This window comes from Oryctolagus cuniculus, chromosome 10, assembly GCF_964237555.1.
Source record: "Oryctolagus cuniculus chromosome 10, mOryCun1.1, whole genome shotgun sequence".
NCBI classification, from domain to species: domain Eukaryota; kingdom Metazoa; phylum Chordata; class Mammalia; order Lagomorpha; family Leporidae; genus Oryctolagus; species Oryctolagus cuniculus.
In genome coordinates this window covers 28,771,725-28,788,537 of record NC_091441.1, presented here as the reverse complement: position 1 = coordinate 28,788,537, position 16,813 = coordinate 28,771,725, and the positions used below count along the sequence as shown (strand labels likewise).

At 48.1% G+C, this 16,813-nt stretch overlaps 1 protein-coding gene across 4 annotated transcripts in view; it reads right to left on the bottom strand.

Annotated features, from left to right (window-relative positions):
• Nucleotides 1–16,813, bottom strand: part of DYM (dymeclin) — a 374,546-nt gene that overhangs the window by 52,696 nt on the left and 305,037 nt on the right. For all 4 annotated transcript variants that reach the window (XM_051851233.2, XM_002713527.5, XM_070050190.1 and 1 more), the window contains one exon: nucleotides 5,062–5,175. In XM_051851233.2, the coding sequence (XP_051707193.1) occupies nucleotides 5,062–5,175 (114 nt within the window). The remainder of the gene's footprint in view (nucleotides 1–5,061; nucleotides 5,176–16,813) is intronic.

Sequence of the window (16,813 nt, the reverse complement as noted above, 5' to 3'; positions counted from 1 at the left end):
GCCACTGTGGACTTCCGTGGACTTCCCCACCAGTGTCTGAGTCCTCACAACTGGAATGTGTGTCCACACAATTGCACGTGTGGCTCCTTGCTTGCTGCTCTTGTGGCCAATGGCCAGCACTGGGGACGGATCTCAGAGCACCCACTCTGAGACTCACTTACTGAGCTCACCCTGAACTTGGCATTAGAATCCGTGCCCATTCATGGTCTAGCCAGCTAGGACCAACTGCCAAGAGCTGCATTCAAGATGGAACCTACTTGCAAGCCAGCCAAGTGGCCATCTGCCTATTATTCTAGCATCTCTGAGAATGAATGAATCCCTTTCTCAAACGCGCCCATTCCATGCCTAAACAGTTCCGTCTGTTAGAAAGCTGCTGCTCATTTGGGACTGAAATGTGTGTCCTGGTTTGCAGCTCCTTCTAGCCACTGCTCCTGGTCCTACCTGTTGAGACCACATGTAACAAGACCTCCTCTGCCTCCAGAAACAATTCTTCCAGTGCTTCAACACGAACCTCTTCTCTCAAATCTTTCTTTCTGAAGGAGAGTAATAGCAGTCTGAGTCCTCTGGTCATTTCCTGTATGCCTGGTGACTCTCGAAGTTTTCCAGATTACCTTAAGGTGCGGCATCCAGACAGCTCGCTCTGGGGAGTCTGGCAGAGGCTGCTTTTCTACACGAGGCGCATCGTGACCCACAGCCTGCTGCTGAGCCACACACGCCTAGCAGAGCAGAGACAGGCTGGTAACCATGACAGACTTGGCTCACCATGCTCCAAAAGCCTACCAGACTGTCTTAAGGTGCCCTTGAGACCACAAAGACCAAGTTCAATCCACTACTAAAAAACCACTTTTCAAGTACTTGACCAGTTCTCTAACTGCTCGGCCAGTGCCTATGTTCCAGTCATCACACCCTGGAACTTTTGCAATCAACCCAGACAGGTGCCATCTCTTGGGGCCCAAGGTCTTTCCTTCCCCTGCACTTTTTGGACTAATTAATTGGCACTTCCATGCATAGCACCATGGTACAGTTCAAGACAAGCAATAATCTTCTAACTGGGCTCTCTGCTGCTCAACACAGTAGCCAGCGTGATGGCACCCCGTCTCCACTGTATGATCTGCACTCTCCGCACCCCACTAACTCCGCAAGGGCAGAGTTAGCACAAGCCACGCTGATCTTCTTGCTATCTCTTCACTACATCTGGCACCTTCCTGCCTTCGGACTTCTATAGTGACTGTCATTACTTCAGTGTCGGCACACTCCACTCCTCCTCTCTGCTACATGTTGCCCTGACCATTCTTGGTAATTCTCGATCCTCACCACACCACCAGTCACATTCCCAAACCACCTTTACCTCTTATGTATTTTTCCTTATTTTTAAAAATGATTTATATAAAAGTCAGAGTCAGAGAGAGAGAGAGAGAGAGAGAGATCTTCCATCCGCTGGTTTACTCCCCAGATGGCTGCGACAGCTGGGACTGGGCCAGGCCAAAGCTAGGAGCCTGGATCTCCATCAGGGTCTCTGACATGGGTGCAGGGGCTCAAACACTTGGGCCATCTTCCACTACTTTCCCAGGTGCATTAGCAGGGAGCTGGATTAGAAGAACATGAACAGGTGCCCATAGGGGGTGTCGGCACCACGGGCATGGTTTAACTTACTGAGACACAACGCCGGCCCCTATTTTCTACAGCACTTATCGTGTTCTAATACACCCAACCCTTTCGTTATTTATTATGCTTACTGTTCACCTCTGCCTCCTCCTGCTGGACTGTGAGCCTGGGATAAAGCCCGAGTGCCAAGAACGACAGCTGTCACAGAGCAGATGATTTGTTCAGTGTTGATGGGTCCTGTGGCAGGTCTAACCCTAACACGTCACATGTCCTTATCTCAACGTAAGATCCTGCAGCCAGCGATCCTCTGCCATGCTTTGTCTGTTTCCACCCTGCATCCCACAGCCCACAGGACTTTTCTGAACCTTTGTTTTGTGGTCACAAAGCACTCCTGCATTCTCTATTCTTGCACCCAATCTCCCCCCCCCCCCAACTTCACCTGAAGCTGTGCTCTCCTCTCCAGACTCCCGATTCCCTTGGAGGCAGGGGCTGCTCCCTCTCCAGGGTCGGGGTGGGGTGGGGGTGCTAGTGTTCCCTTTGCTTTCACTGCTCTTCTACTGGCCATTCTATCGTAGAGTAAAAAGCCAGCTCATGTAAGGCTGGTGCCAACCGCTTCTCTGCCTTCCAGCTGTCCCCATGGACTTTGGTGCCCCTCTCCTGTTTACTGGGGCACTGGCTCCTGGTCTTTATCTCCACCTGTGGCTTAGCATCATGGGATGATCACCATCATCGCAGGCCTCCCATTCATTCCCAGGCTCCATCACTGACTTTCATCCACACCCAGACTGTCTTCCTCACTCATGGCCAATCCAGACCCTATCATCACTAAGAGCCACTCTACTTCTGCAACTTTAATCTAAATATGCTGCTAACTGTGGTCTTCACTGTTTCCACCACGCCCGTTTTTTGATCTTTCAAAAAACCCTCCTTCTCCCCTGCCTGGCCTGTGTTACGCTTTGCTGATGGTCTTCTGATACTTCTACTTCTTTCGTGATTCAGCTTAGACATCAAGATCCAACTCTTCCCTGGGGCAGCCATTCTAATCTTCACAGTACAGTTCAAATAAATGTGAAACAGGGGTCAGCTGTCATGTCTCAGCAGGGTCAGCTGCCACTGTGACACTGGCATCCCACATCGCAGTGTTTTCATCACAGCTGCTCTGCTTCTAATCCAGCTCCCTACTGATGAGCCTGGGAAGGCAGCAGAAGATGGTCCATGTACTTGGGCCTGTGCCATCCACATGGGAGGTCTGGAAGGAGTTCTAGGCTCCTGGCTTTGGCCTAGCCCAGCCCTGGCTATTGTGGCCATTTGGGAAGAGAACCAGCAGATGGAAGGTCTCGCTGTGTCTCTCCCTCTTTCCCTCTGTCTCTCTGCCTTTCCACTGGTTCACTCCCCAGTTGGCTGCAACGGTTGGAGAGCTGCAGGCAACTTTTAAAGAAAGCCTTCTTAGACTCAAAACTTAAAATATTATGAACACAAAAAGTAAAAAATCAATGTCTTACTTTATGTGGAAATAGAAAGAAAATGAATTCCTCACATCTACAATTTGGGGACGTGAATAACGTTGAAGCTGCAGTGTCCCTGTGGGCGTCTGGTACGGCTGTGAAGACACAGCTTCTGATCCTGCTTCCTGCTTGTGCACACCCTGGAGGCAGCATGTGATAAAGTGCGTGGGTCCCTGCCACCCACGTGGGAGACTTGGACTGAGCTCTAGGCTCCTGGCTGCAGCCTGGCCCAGCTTCAACTGCTAAGGGCCTTTGAGGAGTGAACCGGCAGACAGAGGATCTCTCTCTCTCTCTCTCTCTCTCTTTCTGCCTTTCAAATAAAAAGAAAAGAAAAGCAAGCCAGCAGGCTGGTGAGCTGCTGTCTGTTTTCATGCTGTTACCCAGCCAGGGGCACTCCCGCTGTCCCAGTGGACACCACCCTCCTCTGCTCAGGGCCGAGTGCGTCACACTGCTGCTCTGGCCAGTGGGGCTTCTGGGAGCGATTATGAGGACGTGTGTGCTGCTGCTTCACAGATGCTGGGATTGTCCTGACAACGCGTTTATGTTCTACAGCCACACATCTTCCGTGTTCACTAAGCACTGGTTCTACGGACGGCACTGACAACACTGCCTCCAAACAGCAAGTCTGGGATGCGTGTTGGAGGGGAAACCCTGTGAAGAAGGTCAGACATCACCACGCCATCCTGTGTTGCTAATTTTGGAGAGAGCACTGTAAGAATTAGACCTGGTGAAGGAAAAAACTAAAGAGAAGCAAAAATAGCTACAATGCTGTACATACACGCATGCCCTGAAATAATCCCCCAGGGACTCTTAAAGTCTGAGCTTTAAATCACAAGACGACTTCAGAAATACATCTCCCACAAACATACCAGGTACCACACGCACATGGACCATGTCTAAGATACAGCACTTGCCCTTCTTTTCCCATGAACTGCTGCACTTGCCACAGCTGCAGCCCAGGCAGACAGTAAGGAGGGCAGTGATGTGCACGGGCTCCCTCGCCAGACTTCCTGGGTGGGGCTCCCCCAGGGGGATCATGTCTAGGTGTGTGGCTCTGAGAAAGTTTCTTAGTCTCTCTGGATCCATTTCCACATCTGAGAAGTTCAGGTGATAGATACCCCCTCCTTAGATGTTGCTGTGAGGACTGAACGAGCTGACACAGGTAAGCCCTGGGCAGCTCCTTGTGGCACTGAGTGAGCATTGTCAGCTAGTGTCCCAGTTACCAGCACCGTGGCCACCTTCCCAGCAACCTGATGCCACCTACAAAATTGGTTTAATTGGCTTAAAAAATCAAAGTGCCTATTAATGGTATATGAACTATTCATAGTACATATTATAGCAATTACTCAGAGGTCACACAGGCATGAAGATTTTAGTCCTTCTTTTGCTATTTTTAAAAAACTGTCAGAAACCTTCTTTATCACAGTGCTGAGTATTAGTACACGGCAATGTTGGCAATACTTACAGAGCTTTCCTAGCACGAGCACCGGGTAAGCCTATTAGTCACCTTTTCGTTACTATGATGAAATACCTAGGACAAACTAGTCATGAAGGAAGGGGGGGTATTTTGACGCACAGTTTCAGAGGTGCAAAGTGACGATCAGACAGGCCCGCTGGTTTGGCCGTCTGAGGCGGAAGGATTCCGATGGCAGAGTGCGTGTGGAGCCAGGGAGTGGGCAGAGAGGCTGGGCCGAGTCAGGTCTTATAACCAGCCCTCTCATGAGAGCCGTGTACCTCCACTACGCCCACTGCCCGGATGCCATACTGGGTTAGGTCTCCACCTGTCCAGCACCATCAACTTCCAACTCTGACGATCAGCGTCTGCATGCGCTCAGAGCCAAATCTTGTTGAAACCACAGCGTTGAGCAGAATGGCTCGGAACAGAGCCTGCCCAGACACCAACATCTCATCAAGTGGTAAGAGCAGTCAGGTGCGACTTTAGCCGTCTTACCTTTAGTCTGTCCTTGGGCAGCGCAACCACCCCTTGCTTGATGATTTCCAGGACCCGCTCCACGGACAGCTCCGCCCCAGCTTGCAGCAACCTGGAGCTGAAGAAGGTGATGACCTGCAACGAGAGTGTTTCCTTTCAAACAAGCAGTCGTGCGGACTTGGTTTTTGCTGGATGCCTTTCCCACGTGGTGGTCAAGCCCTCCCAGCTCCACTTCTAGCGTGCCCTGGTGGCTTTTCACTCGCTAGCCTTCCTGAACCCGTCCTCTCTCTTCGGGGTTTGGAGGCGGGATCGGAGCCGAGCCCTGGATATGCATGGCTGCTTGCTCTGTCTGTGGATGAAGCAGTCTCTTGAATTCTGCCCTCTCCAGTGCTGCCTCATCTTCCCGTTCTGCCTCATGTGGATGGAACAGAAGCACCCATGGTGGTGGTGGTGGTGGTGGGGGTGGTGGTGGGGGTGTCTAAGCGAAACCCAAACTGGGAGACCCGTCAAGTTCGAGGCTTACTGTGCACTCTCAGGGAAAGGCTTACTAGGAAAGGAATTTTAACTAATGCTAAAATGACGTTTGCGGGATTACGGATGAATTTAATTGATCCACATCACCCTTAGCCCTGAGCACAGGGAAAATCAGCAGCAAGCCGCGACTTCTCTGGTTTCCCGACACAGCACAGCCTCAGCCGGGCAGCAAGATGCTAACCCAGTAGCGTTCTGGAAATAAGAGTCCCTAAACCTTTGTCACTAACAACTGAAAGAATATCATGGTTTTCAAGCAAATCCTTTAAACACACACACACACACAATGTTAATAAATCAAGAAAACCTGATCCGTTTTCACTCAGGAGAATAACACATGTTTACAGTTAGGGATGCAAAAATACAAACATTCTTTTTTTTTTTTTTTTTAAACATGGAACTTTTCCTGTTTTCTAATTATTCAAGAGTACAAACAACTTTTCACGAATCCAGTGGAAAGTTCACTTGGTTATGTAAATGCCACTGGAAGCCATTGTTCTGGAAGGCAGAGGGACGCAGCTGGAGCCAGGGCCATCATCGAACCTGGGCCTCGTGCTCTGGCATCGAGAGAGGACAAGGCAGCTGCTTCAGCAGCCAGAGCAGAGTGCCGGCGCCAGCTCCTCACAAGTTGTGACGTTGCTCACGACAGGCTGGGTTTTCAACATGTGCCTAAGGGTCCTAACTTTCCCAAGTCAAATGTTAAGCCCCCTTTGGGATTCTCAGATAAACTTTTGTTCCGTTTATATACAACAGTTACGCAAATTGATTTTTATAATACAGTGAATACATCTTTGAAGAACACAAATAGAAAACATATTGCGGGCTGGCGCTGTGGCATAGTAGGTTAAGCCTCTGCCTGCAGTGCCAGCATCCCATATGGGCACTGGTTCATGTCCTGGCTGCTCCACTTCTGATCCAGCTTACTGCTTATAGCCTGAGAGGGCAGTGGAAGATGGCCCAAGTGCTTGGGCTCCTGCATTCGGAGGAAACTCCTGGCTCTTGGCTTCGGATTGGCTCAGTTTCAGCCATTGTGGCCATTTGGGGAGTGAACCAGTTGATGGAAGATCTTCCTATGTTTCTCTTTCTCTCTCTGTAAGTCTGCCTCTCAAATAAATAAAAATAAATCTTTAAAAAAACATATTGCGATAGTTCCATTAAAACCTTAACCAATGTCTTACTTCTGTGTAAATATTAAATAATTTTCACTCCTTATTACTTCCTATTTTTGAGTTTAATTACCCTTCTAGCTTCTTAATATGCAATTTTAGATCGCTGATTTAAGACCTTTCTTTTTAAAAAAAAATTTAAAAAGTTTTATTTGAAAGGCAAAGCCACACACACACACACACACACACACACACCCAGAGACAGAATGTGAGACAGGGAGAGAGAGAACAGGAGTGTCTTTCATCTATTGGTTCATTCCCCAAATGCCTGCAACAGCTGGGGCTGGACCAGGCTGAAGCCAGGAGCCCAGAACTTAAAGTGGGTCTCCCACATGGGTGGCAAAGATCCAAGTACTTGAGCCATCACTTGCTGCCTCCCAGGGTGTGCGTTCGCAGGAAGCTGGCGTCAGAGTGGAGCTGGCACTCTGGTATGGACTGCAGGCATCCCAAGCGGTGTCTTAACTGCTGAGCTGAATGCCTGCCCCTTTTGTAACAGAAGCATTTAACGCTATCCATTTCCCTCTGAGCTTTGCTGTGTTCCACAAATTCGGATATACTGCATTTTCATTTTTACTCAATTTAGTTTTGTTCTATTTCCTTTGTAACCTCTTGTTTGATCCACAAATGTACTGTTTAATTTCCGACTATTTGGAGTTTTCCAGCTATTTTTCTGATTTATTTCTAGTTTAATTTTATTATGGTCAAAGTATATAATCTATGATTTTTAAAAAAAAAATTTGAAATGCAGAGAGACAGAGATACACACACACACACACACACACCTTCCTATGCTGGTTCACTCCCCAAATGCTCATAACAGCCAGGGCTGGGCCAGGCTGAGGCCAGGAGCTAGGAACTGAATCTGTCTCCCACATGAGTGGCAGGGATCCAACTACTTGCACCATTATCTGTTCCTGTTAAGGCGTGCATTTTAAAAAAAGATTTATTTTATTTATTTGAAGGGCAGGGTGATAGAGTAAGAGACATAAAGAAGATCTTCCATCCACTGGTTTACTCTCCAAATGGCTGGGGCTGGGCCAGGCAGAAGCCAGGAGCCTGGAACTCCGTCTGGGTCTTCCCCGTGAGTGGCAAGGGACAAGGACTTGACCATCTTCTGCTGCTTTTCCACACTCACGAGCAGGGTCTGGATTGGAAGCAGAGCAGCCAGGACTCCAACAGCCCCCAGGGCACACATTACAGGGAAGTGGAATTGGGAGTATAGCTGGGACTTGAATTCAGGCACTCAGATATGAATGTAGCCATCCCAAGGAGAATCTGAACTGCTGAGCCAAACACGTGCCCTTCGACATGACTTATCTGTTGAACTTTATGGCCCCAAGTATGGTTAATTTTGGTGAACGTTCCATGTAAACTTATGTTGTTGGGTGGAAGGTTCTATAGATGTCAACTGAATCAAATTGGCTGGTAATATTGTTGGGCCTTCTGTAGCTTAGTAATTTTTGGTTTATTTTCTGCATCAATTACTGATAAAGAAGTGTTGGCTTTCCCAGTTGTACTTATGGATTTGTCTCTTTCTACTTGCAATTCCACTGGCTTGTGTTTCCTAGATTCTGAAGCTCTGCTGTTAGGCACATACAGTTTAGGACAGTTAGGTCTTCCTGGTCACTTGCACTCTTTGGCATCACATGGTATCTGCCCCTCCATCCTTGGTACCATTCCTTGTTCTCAAGTCCACTTTGCCTGCTATTATTAAGTCACCCGTTTTTCTTTTGATAAAATGTTTACATGGTTAAACTTTTTAACTTTCAGCCTACCTCTGGCCGTATCTTTGCAGTGGATTTCTTATTGACAGCACACAGTGAAGTCTTCCTTTCTATCCATGTTGAAAACCTGTCCTTTAATTGAAGCACTAGGACCACTGACATGTAATTACTGGCATGGTTGCTTGTTGCTTTCTCTTTGTTCTATTGTTTGTTAAGCTTTTCTTGCCTGCTTTTTGACTGAGTATAATTTATGATTCTATTTTATCTCCACCTATTCTCACTAGTTGTATCTGTTTCTATTTTTAGTGGTTGCCTTAGAGTTTACAATGTACATTTTTAATTTATCACAGTCTGTCTTCAAATAATACTATGCCACGTCACACGGTCAAGAACAGGGAAGAGTGAAATTTCACCCATCGCTGAGTCTTGTTCTATTGTCTCTTGCTGATCCGATTCTTTCTTGCTGTCTTCTCTCCCATATGTTTGGCTGGATGTTACACATTCTGAGCAGAGAGGCTCTGCAGGACCACAGAGAGGGAGGCAAACTCTTCATGCTGAAATTGGGCATGGCCCTTCAGAGGGCAGGCTTGGCGGCTGAGCTAAACAGAGCGAGCAGGATTTGGGTTTTGTCTCGCTAGGCTCCCTGCAGGGTGGTGATGCGCTAAGGATGCCTCCGCTTAGATGGGACCTGTGAGCCCCTGCTCCACCTTCTCCTCAAGGTTCGCCCTGTGCACCCAGGTCACCGAGCGGGTCTGATCCCTTCCCAGCAGTAACCTTCTGCTGCATGTCATGCAGGACTTGCCGGGCTGGTGGCAGGAGGGAGGGGTTCTTTTCCTGGACCTCAATTCTCAATAGATCTGTGACCCTGAGCGTGCAGTATGAGGTTTTCTTCCCCTTTTTTGCATGGAAGCCCAACGTTTGCCAGGTGACTGTGGGAGTGTGGTGGGAGGCACCTCTGCAGAACTCGGATAAGATGCTGGACTGCAGGAGGTTCCCGCCCCTTCCCCACAGGTACAGGGTGTCTCTTCTGCCCTTCCCCAGCGACTCTGGATCTCTGCCCAGGCCCTGAGCACCACCGGGTTTCCTGCTCCTCCTCCAGCAACCTATGGTTTGGACCGTTGAGAGAAGGGTCTAGCAGGACCACGGGGCTGTGTGTTTCCCTTGTTGACATCGTGCTGGGATGCTCTGTCTGGCTTCCTGCCTGCCACTGGTCTCAGTGGAAAGGAACTGGTGAGAGAGCGTGAATTTCTCTGGTGCTGGGGTCTCCTGGGTGTTCAGTATGTCTTGCTAGTCATATACTGAATACCTTCTGCAAGCTGTGCGTGGTGACCACCTAGACCCCTTGTGCTCTGTCACAGGCAATCGAACCTGGGGTCTCACCTCAGCTTGAGACGAGCATCCCTCCTGGGATGCTCTGTGACCTCGGCTTGTTGATGGGATCAAGATAAGTTACGATTTGTGGTTTCTCTCTTTTTCTCCTTGGTACATTGGGAACTCTCTCTAGCTTTCTGTATCCTGTATACAAGTCTACTCCAGGAAACTCTTTTTATTTTTTGGAATAAATTTATTTAAGTACAATTTACATACAACAAAATGAACGCATCCATTTTACTGGTATAGTTCAATGAATTTCAAATAATATGCATATCTTAGAACTGACACCCCTCCACCACCAACACATTCACTCCTGTTCTTTGTCTGTTTGAACCTTATCCCACCCCCAACCCCGTTCTCTTTGCCCAGAACATTCTGTCACCATGACTCACCCTTGACCTCCTCTAAGCCTAGGCTCCAACGCACCTTCTAAGAAAGGCCCTCCACGACTATGCTCTTTAAGTGTGCAATATCCCGCCCCCATTCCGACCAGCTCTCCCTCCCTTTCCTTCTTCTGTTATTCCCCCGTATGCAGCTGGGGAGATCCTGACGCCATTTACTGAGGTAAGAAAGACTGTAGAACAAAACCAAGCATCCTGGTGCACCCTGGCTCACCCGAGCAGGGCTGTCAATGAGCGCACCGAACGCCCTGAGCTCGGTCAGGACGGGCAGCTCTAGTGCGACTCTTACACTGTCCAGGCGGGGAAGCGCTCTCGTCTTCTCCATGTCTCGCGGCTATTAGAGCTCACGGTGTCTGCTCTCTGTTCACATCTGGCCACTACGCCACAGGCAACTAGGACGTTTCTCCCGTGTCCTGTCTCCATTGGTGTGGTAACTGTGCTTTGTCCTGTTGCTCGCTTCAGCCAGATCCCATCCTCTTGGGGTGTTTCAGATGGGAGGCATAGGTGCCAGTGGGGAGTAAGGACTTGGCCCCTTGGAAAACATATGTCTAACTCCTTCTGCACAAGTCAGAAGCTCTCCAAGGTCACTCAGATGCCGAGGATCACTGAACGTCGTAACGAAAAATATCAGCGCTCAACTCCCTGGAGACTAAAAATAGCAGCAGCTCACCAGTCTCCTCTACTGCCACTTTTCAAGGTTAACACCAGGAAGGAAGAACACAGCACAGCCTTGCTTACGTCACCATCTCAGGGTACCCAGGGGAGGGACGGGGAAGGCGAAGTGCTCAAAGAGGCGAAGGGCAGAGATGTTACTTCTGTTTCTCACAGCATTCTTTGCAAAATATGTGAAAGGGGCTTATACATTGTAAACAGAATGTTCAGAGCCCCCAGCACTATCTGAAGGCTAGTATTCAACAAGAAGTTGCTGGAAACCTTGCTCACTTTGATTCTTACCTCAGTTTAGCCATGTGAAGGTTGAAAAACGTGGGACTCAGAATGGGAAGACCAGAATTCTAGGCCTGGCTGAGTGACTTACAGGCCAAGGGACCCGAAGCCAACCTTTTCCAGCCCTGCTCTGCTTCCCTCCCAAGGGTGACGGAAGAGTCAATGAAAGAACACAACATGTTTATGAAGTTCCCTACCTGCATCTCTAGTGCAGAGTAGGTGTGTTTAAAAAAAAATTATGCAGTGATTTAGTTTTGAGAACTGCACACTAGCACACAGCCAGGTGGTCATCCTGAGAGGGCATTCTTCACTGGATGTGGCTGAAGTGTCGGTAAGTGGTCCATTCTTCTGACAGCAACACACAAACACACACTGGCTGCAAGTCCAGTTTCGCACAGGGCTCTACACCACGCAATGTGCAGTGAGTTTTTTTTTTTTTTTTTTTTTAAGATTTATTTACTTATTTGAAAGGCAAAGTTTACAGAGAGAGAGAGAGAGAGACAGAGAGAGACAGAGAGTCAGACAGACAGACAGAGATATCTTGCACCTGCTGGCTCACTCTCCAAAAGGAGCTGGGCTGATCTGAAGCTAGAAGCCAGGAGCTTCTTCTGGTTCTCTCACATACATGCAGGGGCCTAAGCACTTGGACCATCTTCTGCTGCTTTCCCAGGCTATCAGCAGGGAGCTGGATCAGAAGTGGAACAGCCAGGACTCAAACTGGTCCCTGTATGGGATGCTGGTGCTGCAGGCAGTGGCTTTATCCACTACACCACAGCGCCAGCCCCATCGAGGTTTTTTCAATTTCCTACCTTCCCTTGACTTTTCACTTCTTCCCAAGGAGAATTAATTTTAAATGGATGTAGCTTAAACCTTTTGAATGGTTCTTGTTGTCCTAATTTAGAATATATAATTTTCAGAGTCATTTGAAAATATATATTTTAATTAATTTAAAAACTTTTAAATTCATTTTCATTTTATTTAAAAGGCAGAGAGAACAGAAAGAGATTTTTCCATCCACTAATTGAGTCTCAGAATGCTCATGACAGCCAGGGCTGGGCCAAGCGAACGCCAGGAGCCTGGAACTCAACCTGAGTCTCCCAGTGTAATTGGCAGGGACCCAGGTATGTGAGCTATCATCTGCTGCCTCCCAGGGTGCACATTAGCAGGAAGCTGATCAGAAGTGGAGCGGGGGCTTGAATCAGGCACTCTGACATAGGATGCAGATAACCCGATTTTTATTTTTAATTGACCCATAGCAATTTTATACGTGGGGTACACTGTGGGATTAAAATATGTCAATGTGTGATGATCAGATCAGGGTAATGGGCATATCTATCACCCCCAAAATGTATCATATCTTAGTGTTAAAGTAATCAAAATCCTCTCTTCTAGCTACTTTAAAGCATTTAATTAATTGTCGCCAACCACAGATACGGTACTGTGCCTCCAAGCCAAGCGCACCCTGGCTCCTCCTACCAGCCCCTCTCCATCCAGACACACTGCTAAGGATGTCGGCAGCCTGCTTTCTGAGAAAGGTCCTGATTTTCACCCCTGTTGCAAATACAGACTGATTTGACATCATCAGAAGTCACTGAAGGAAGAAGAGCATCTGGAAGGCCCCAGGCCTGTGCCCGTGATCAGATGTCGCGGGAGGTGAGGGGCACCCCAAAGAGGACTGCAGGAACAGTCTGCGGGGCTCGGCATAGCAGTGGTCGCAGTGACTGCCGACATGGGCCCTGGCTCCATCACTTTCTAAACGCGTGACCACGAGCAAGTTAATTCTTCTTCTCAGACTGGCCTCTTTATCTGCAGACTGAGACTGAAATGAAATACACCTCACAGGTCTGTTTTTAGTGACGATTAAGTAAGATCATGCATATGAGTGCCTAGCAAGTACGCAATCAAAGCTAGTGATGATGAACAGAGAAGGAGCAAATGGTTTTTGACGAAGCTTAAATAAATTTTTAGAGTTAAATAATCCAAGTGATGTGTTATACCACGATGATCTGTTTACCTGTTATAGGTAGGCCCCTAGGAAAAAGCCACAGGGTGCTCTTTTGTGAGAAACACAAAGAAGATATTGACTCTGACAATGAAAGGAACCGAGAATTAAACCGAGAGCACTTCTCCCCAGTACACTGCAGGTGATACTGCCAGGCATGTACGGTACACAGTTTAAGCAACTATTTTTGAAAAAAGGAAAGAAAAAAGATTTTTTAAAAGAGAAGAAGGAAGGAAAGCAGAAATTGGGATCAGAGAGACCCAGGAGCAGCCCGACACTGGGACAGAAGGCAAGAGTCTACTTCTCAGAGGGCAGACTGGAGAGAAGGAGAGGACGCAGACTCGGAGCATGGAATCGGAACAAGGGCAGGTTGCATATTCCTATAATGTGAAGACCTGGATAAATCTTGGAAAACCAAGAATGTACCCCTCTGGAGCCCGAAAGATACATTTATAAATGGATATCAGAAAACAGTCTTTTACCATTGCAATGCCCACTCTTGGGGATATTCTTTTTTTTTTTTTTTTTTTTTAACTTTTATTTAATGAATATACGTTTCCAAAGTACGAATAATGGATTACTATGGCTTCCCCCCCATACCGTCCCTCCCACCCACAACCCTCCCCTTTCCCACTCCCTCTCCCCTTCCATTCACATCAAGATTCATTTTCGATTATCTCAATATACAGAAGATCAGCTTAGTATACATTAAGTAAGGATTTCAACAGTTTGCTCCCACACAGAAACATAAAGTGAAAAATAATAGATGATTTTTTTTAATGATGATGAAATCAGATCAGACCTATTGTCATGTTTAATCCCAGTGAGAGTCAAGTTGGGAGTTGATAGTTTCTTTTCTTTTCTTTTTTTTTTTTTTTTTTTTACAGAGGATCAGTTTAGTATGCATTAAGTAAAGATTTCAACAGTTTGCACCCCCATAGAAACACAAAGTGAAATATATTATTTGAGTACTCGTTATAGCATTAAATCTCAATGCACAGCACATTAAGGACAGAGATCCTACATGAGGAGTAAGTGCACAGTGACTCCTGTTGTTGACTTTACCAATTGACACTCCTGTCTATGGCATCAGTAATCTCCCTATGCTCCAGTCATGAGTTTCCAAGGCTATGGAAGCCCCTTGAGTTCTCCGACTCTTATCTTGTTTAGACAAGGTCATAGTCAAAGTGGAGGTTCTCTCCTTCTTGGGGATATTCTTAGGCCCAATTAGACACCGAGAGACTCCACAATAGACCGAGCCACACTTGGCAAACGCTGACTTAAAAGGATGAAACACCAGGGGAAGCAGCGTGCTGCCAGCATGGCTCCAAGCCTCCTGTTTGCCTTGGGAACCCTTGCAGTGGTTTCCAGGACAGCCTGCAGCCCTCACGTGACAGCTGATACAAAAGAACAAGCTACCACACAGCAGCCTCCTTACCGCAGACATCATGCCTCAGAGAGAAGCCAGGACCCTGGTGACAGTCTCAGCCCCTAGGTCCCTTTGTGCCCAAAGCCAGAGCTTCCCACCTGGTATTTACAGTTCAGTCACAGTCCTCCCAGTCCACACTCGGCTGACCAATCACAGGTCACTTTATCACACTAGTTTATCACAGCGGCGCTGCCTGAAAACACAGCTGACACTCACTTTCTTTGGATCTCTAGGGGATGGAGTTAGAAGCAGTTTAAGCCAAGGCCAATCTCTCATGTAAAAGGGGGGAGAGGGGTTTGTTAAGCCCTTACTCACACACATAATGAATCTTAAGCTCAACATTTTATTTCCAAAAGTGGTACTAGTAAGAAAGGGAAACGGATTTGAACAGATCCATGAAGAGCATGGTTAGAAGTAGGGTTTTAGAAATAAGTAAACAGCTAGCCCATAAAGATGCCTTCACAGAGAAAAATGATTTTTGCTCAACATCGTAATCCTTAACACTGCTGTCAGAGGGACGGGTCATGACAGGGACGAAGATCCTGCCTGAGCTCCAGAGTTTCCTGCAAGGCTGAACCGCAGCGGGAAGGGCTGCCCTCCGTGAGACACTCCCGGGCCACGGACTCCACTTTCCAAGGAGGTAAGGATGCCGCGCGCGAGCCTGGTGTTCCCACATCCTCACTTCCACCAAAGCATGCAATCAGCAGTAATTCTTGTACTAGAAACCAGTCTGCTCAGCTGTCAAACATCATACAGCTCACAAAAGAAGACAGGGATAACTTATACTGAAGTTAACAGCAATTTGTTTCATGATCTTTTTTTGACAGGCAGAGTTAGACAGTGAGAGAGAGAGACAGAGAGAAAGGTCTTCCTTCTGTTGGTTCACCCCCCAAAATGGCCACTACAGCTGGCACACTGCGCTGATCTGAAGCCAGGAGCCAGGTGCTTCTCCTGGTCTCCCATGCGGGTGCAGGGCCCAAACACTTGGGCCATCCTCCACTGCCTTCCCGGGCCACAGCAGAGAGCTGGACTGGAAGAGGAGCAACCAGGACAGAATCCGGTGCCCCGACTGGGACTAGAACCCGGGGTGCCAGCGCTGCAGGCAGAGGATTAGCCTAGTGAGCCATGGCGCTGGCCTCATGATCTTAGTAACACTAATAATTCTCAATTTTTTTTTTTTTTGACAGGCAGAGTGGACAGTGAGAGAGAGAGACAGACAGAGAGAAAGGTCTTCCTTTTGCCGTTGGTTCACCCTCCAATGGCCGCCGCGGCCGGCACGCTGCGGCCGGCGCACTGTGCTGATCCAATGGCAGGAGCCAGGAGCCAGGTGCTTTTTCCTGGTCTCCCATGGGGTGCAGGGCCCAAGCACTTGGGCCATCCTCCACTGCACTCCCTGGCCACAGCAGAGGGCTGGCCTGGAAGAGGGGCAACCGGGACAGAATCCGGCGCCCCGACCGGGACTAGAACCCAGTGTGCCGGCGCTGCAAGGTGGAGGATTAGCCTAGTGAGTCGTGGCGCCAGCCATAATTCTCAATTTTGAAGGAGGAATTTATACCAATTAAACTCAGAGTTAATAAAGAAGGACACGGGGCCAGAGACAATCTACTCGAGAAGCAGCTTGCGGACTCTCACACATCCTAGAGCGATCTGCATGGGAATGTGAATTCATAATGGCAAGAAGTTAAAGGTTTGGACAAAAATGTCGAGTCTAAGAAATTCACAAGCTCCCGATGTGGAGTTTCTGGTTTATAGCTTTTCTTTTACTAAAAGATTTATTTATTTACTTGAAAGTCAGAGTTACAGACAGAGCGGGAGACATGGAGTGAAGGGGAGGCAGAGGCAGAGACAGAGGGAGAGGGAGAGGCAGAGGGAGGGAGGGAGGGAGAGAGAGGGAGAGATCTTCCACCTGCTGGTACACTCCCCAAATGGCTGCAATGGCTGGGGCTCAGCAAGGCCAAAGTCTAGAGCTTCATCTGGGTTTCACACATGGGCACAGGGGTCCAACTACTTGGTCATTCTTCCGTTGCTTTCCCAGGCACAGTAGTAGGGAGCTATATCAGAAGTGGAGCAGCCAAACTGGCACCCATATGGGATGCCAGTGTTGTAGGGGGAGGATTTTACTAGCTACACCACAATGCCACACTCCCCTCCTTATATCTTGACTTCACAGATGGAAGCTGAACCCAAATACACAGTTCTGT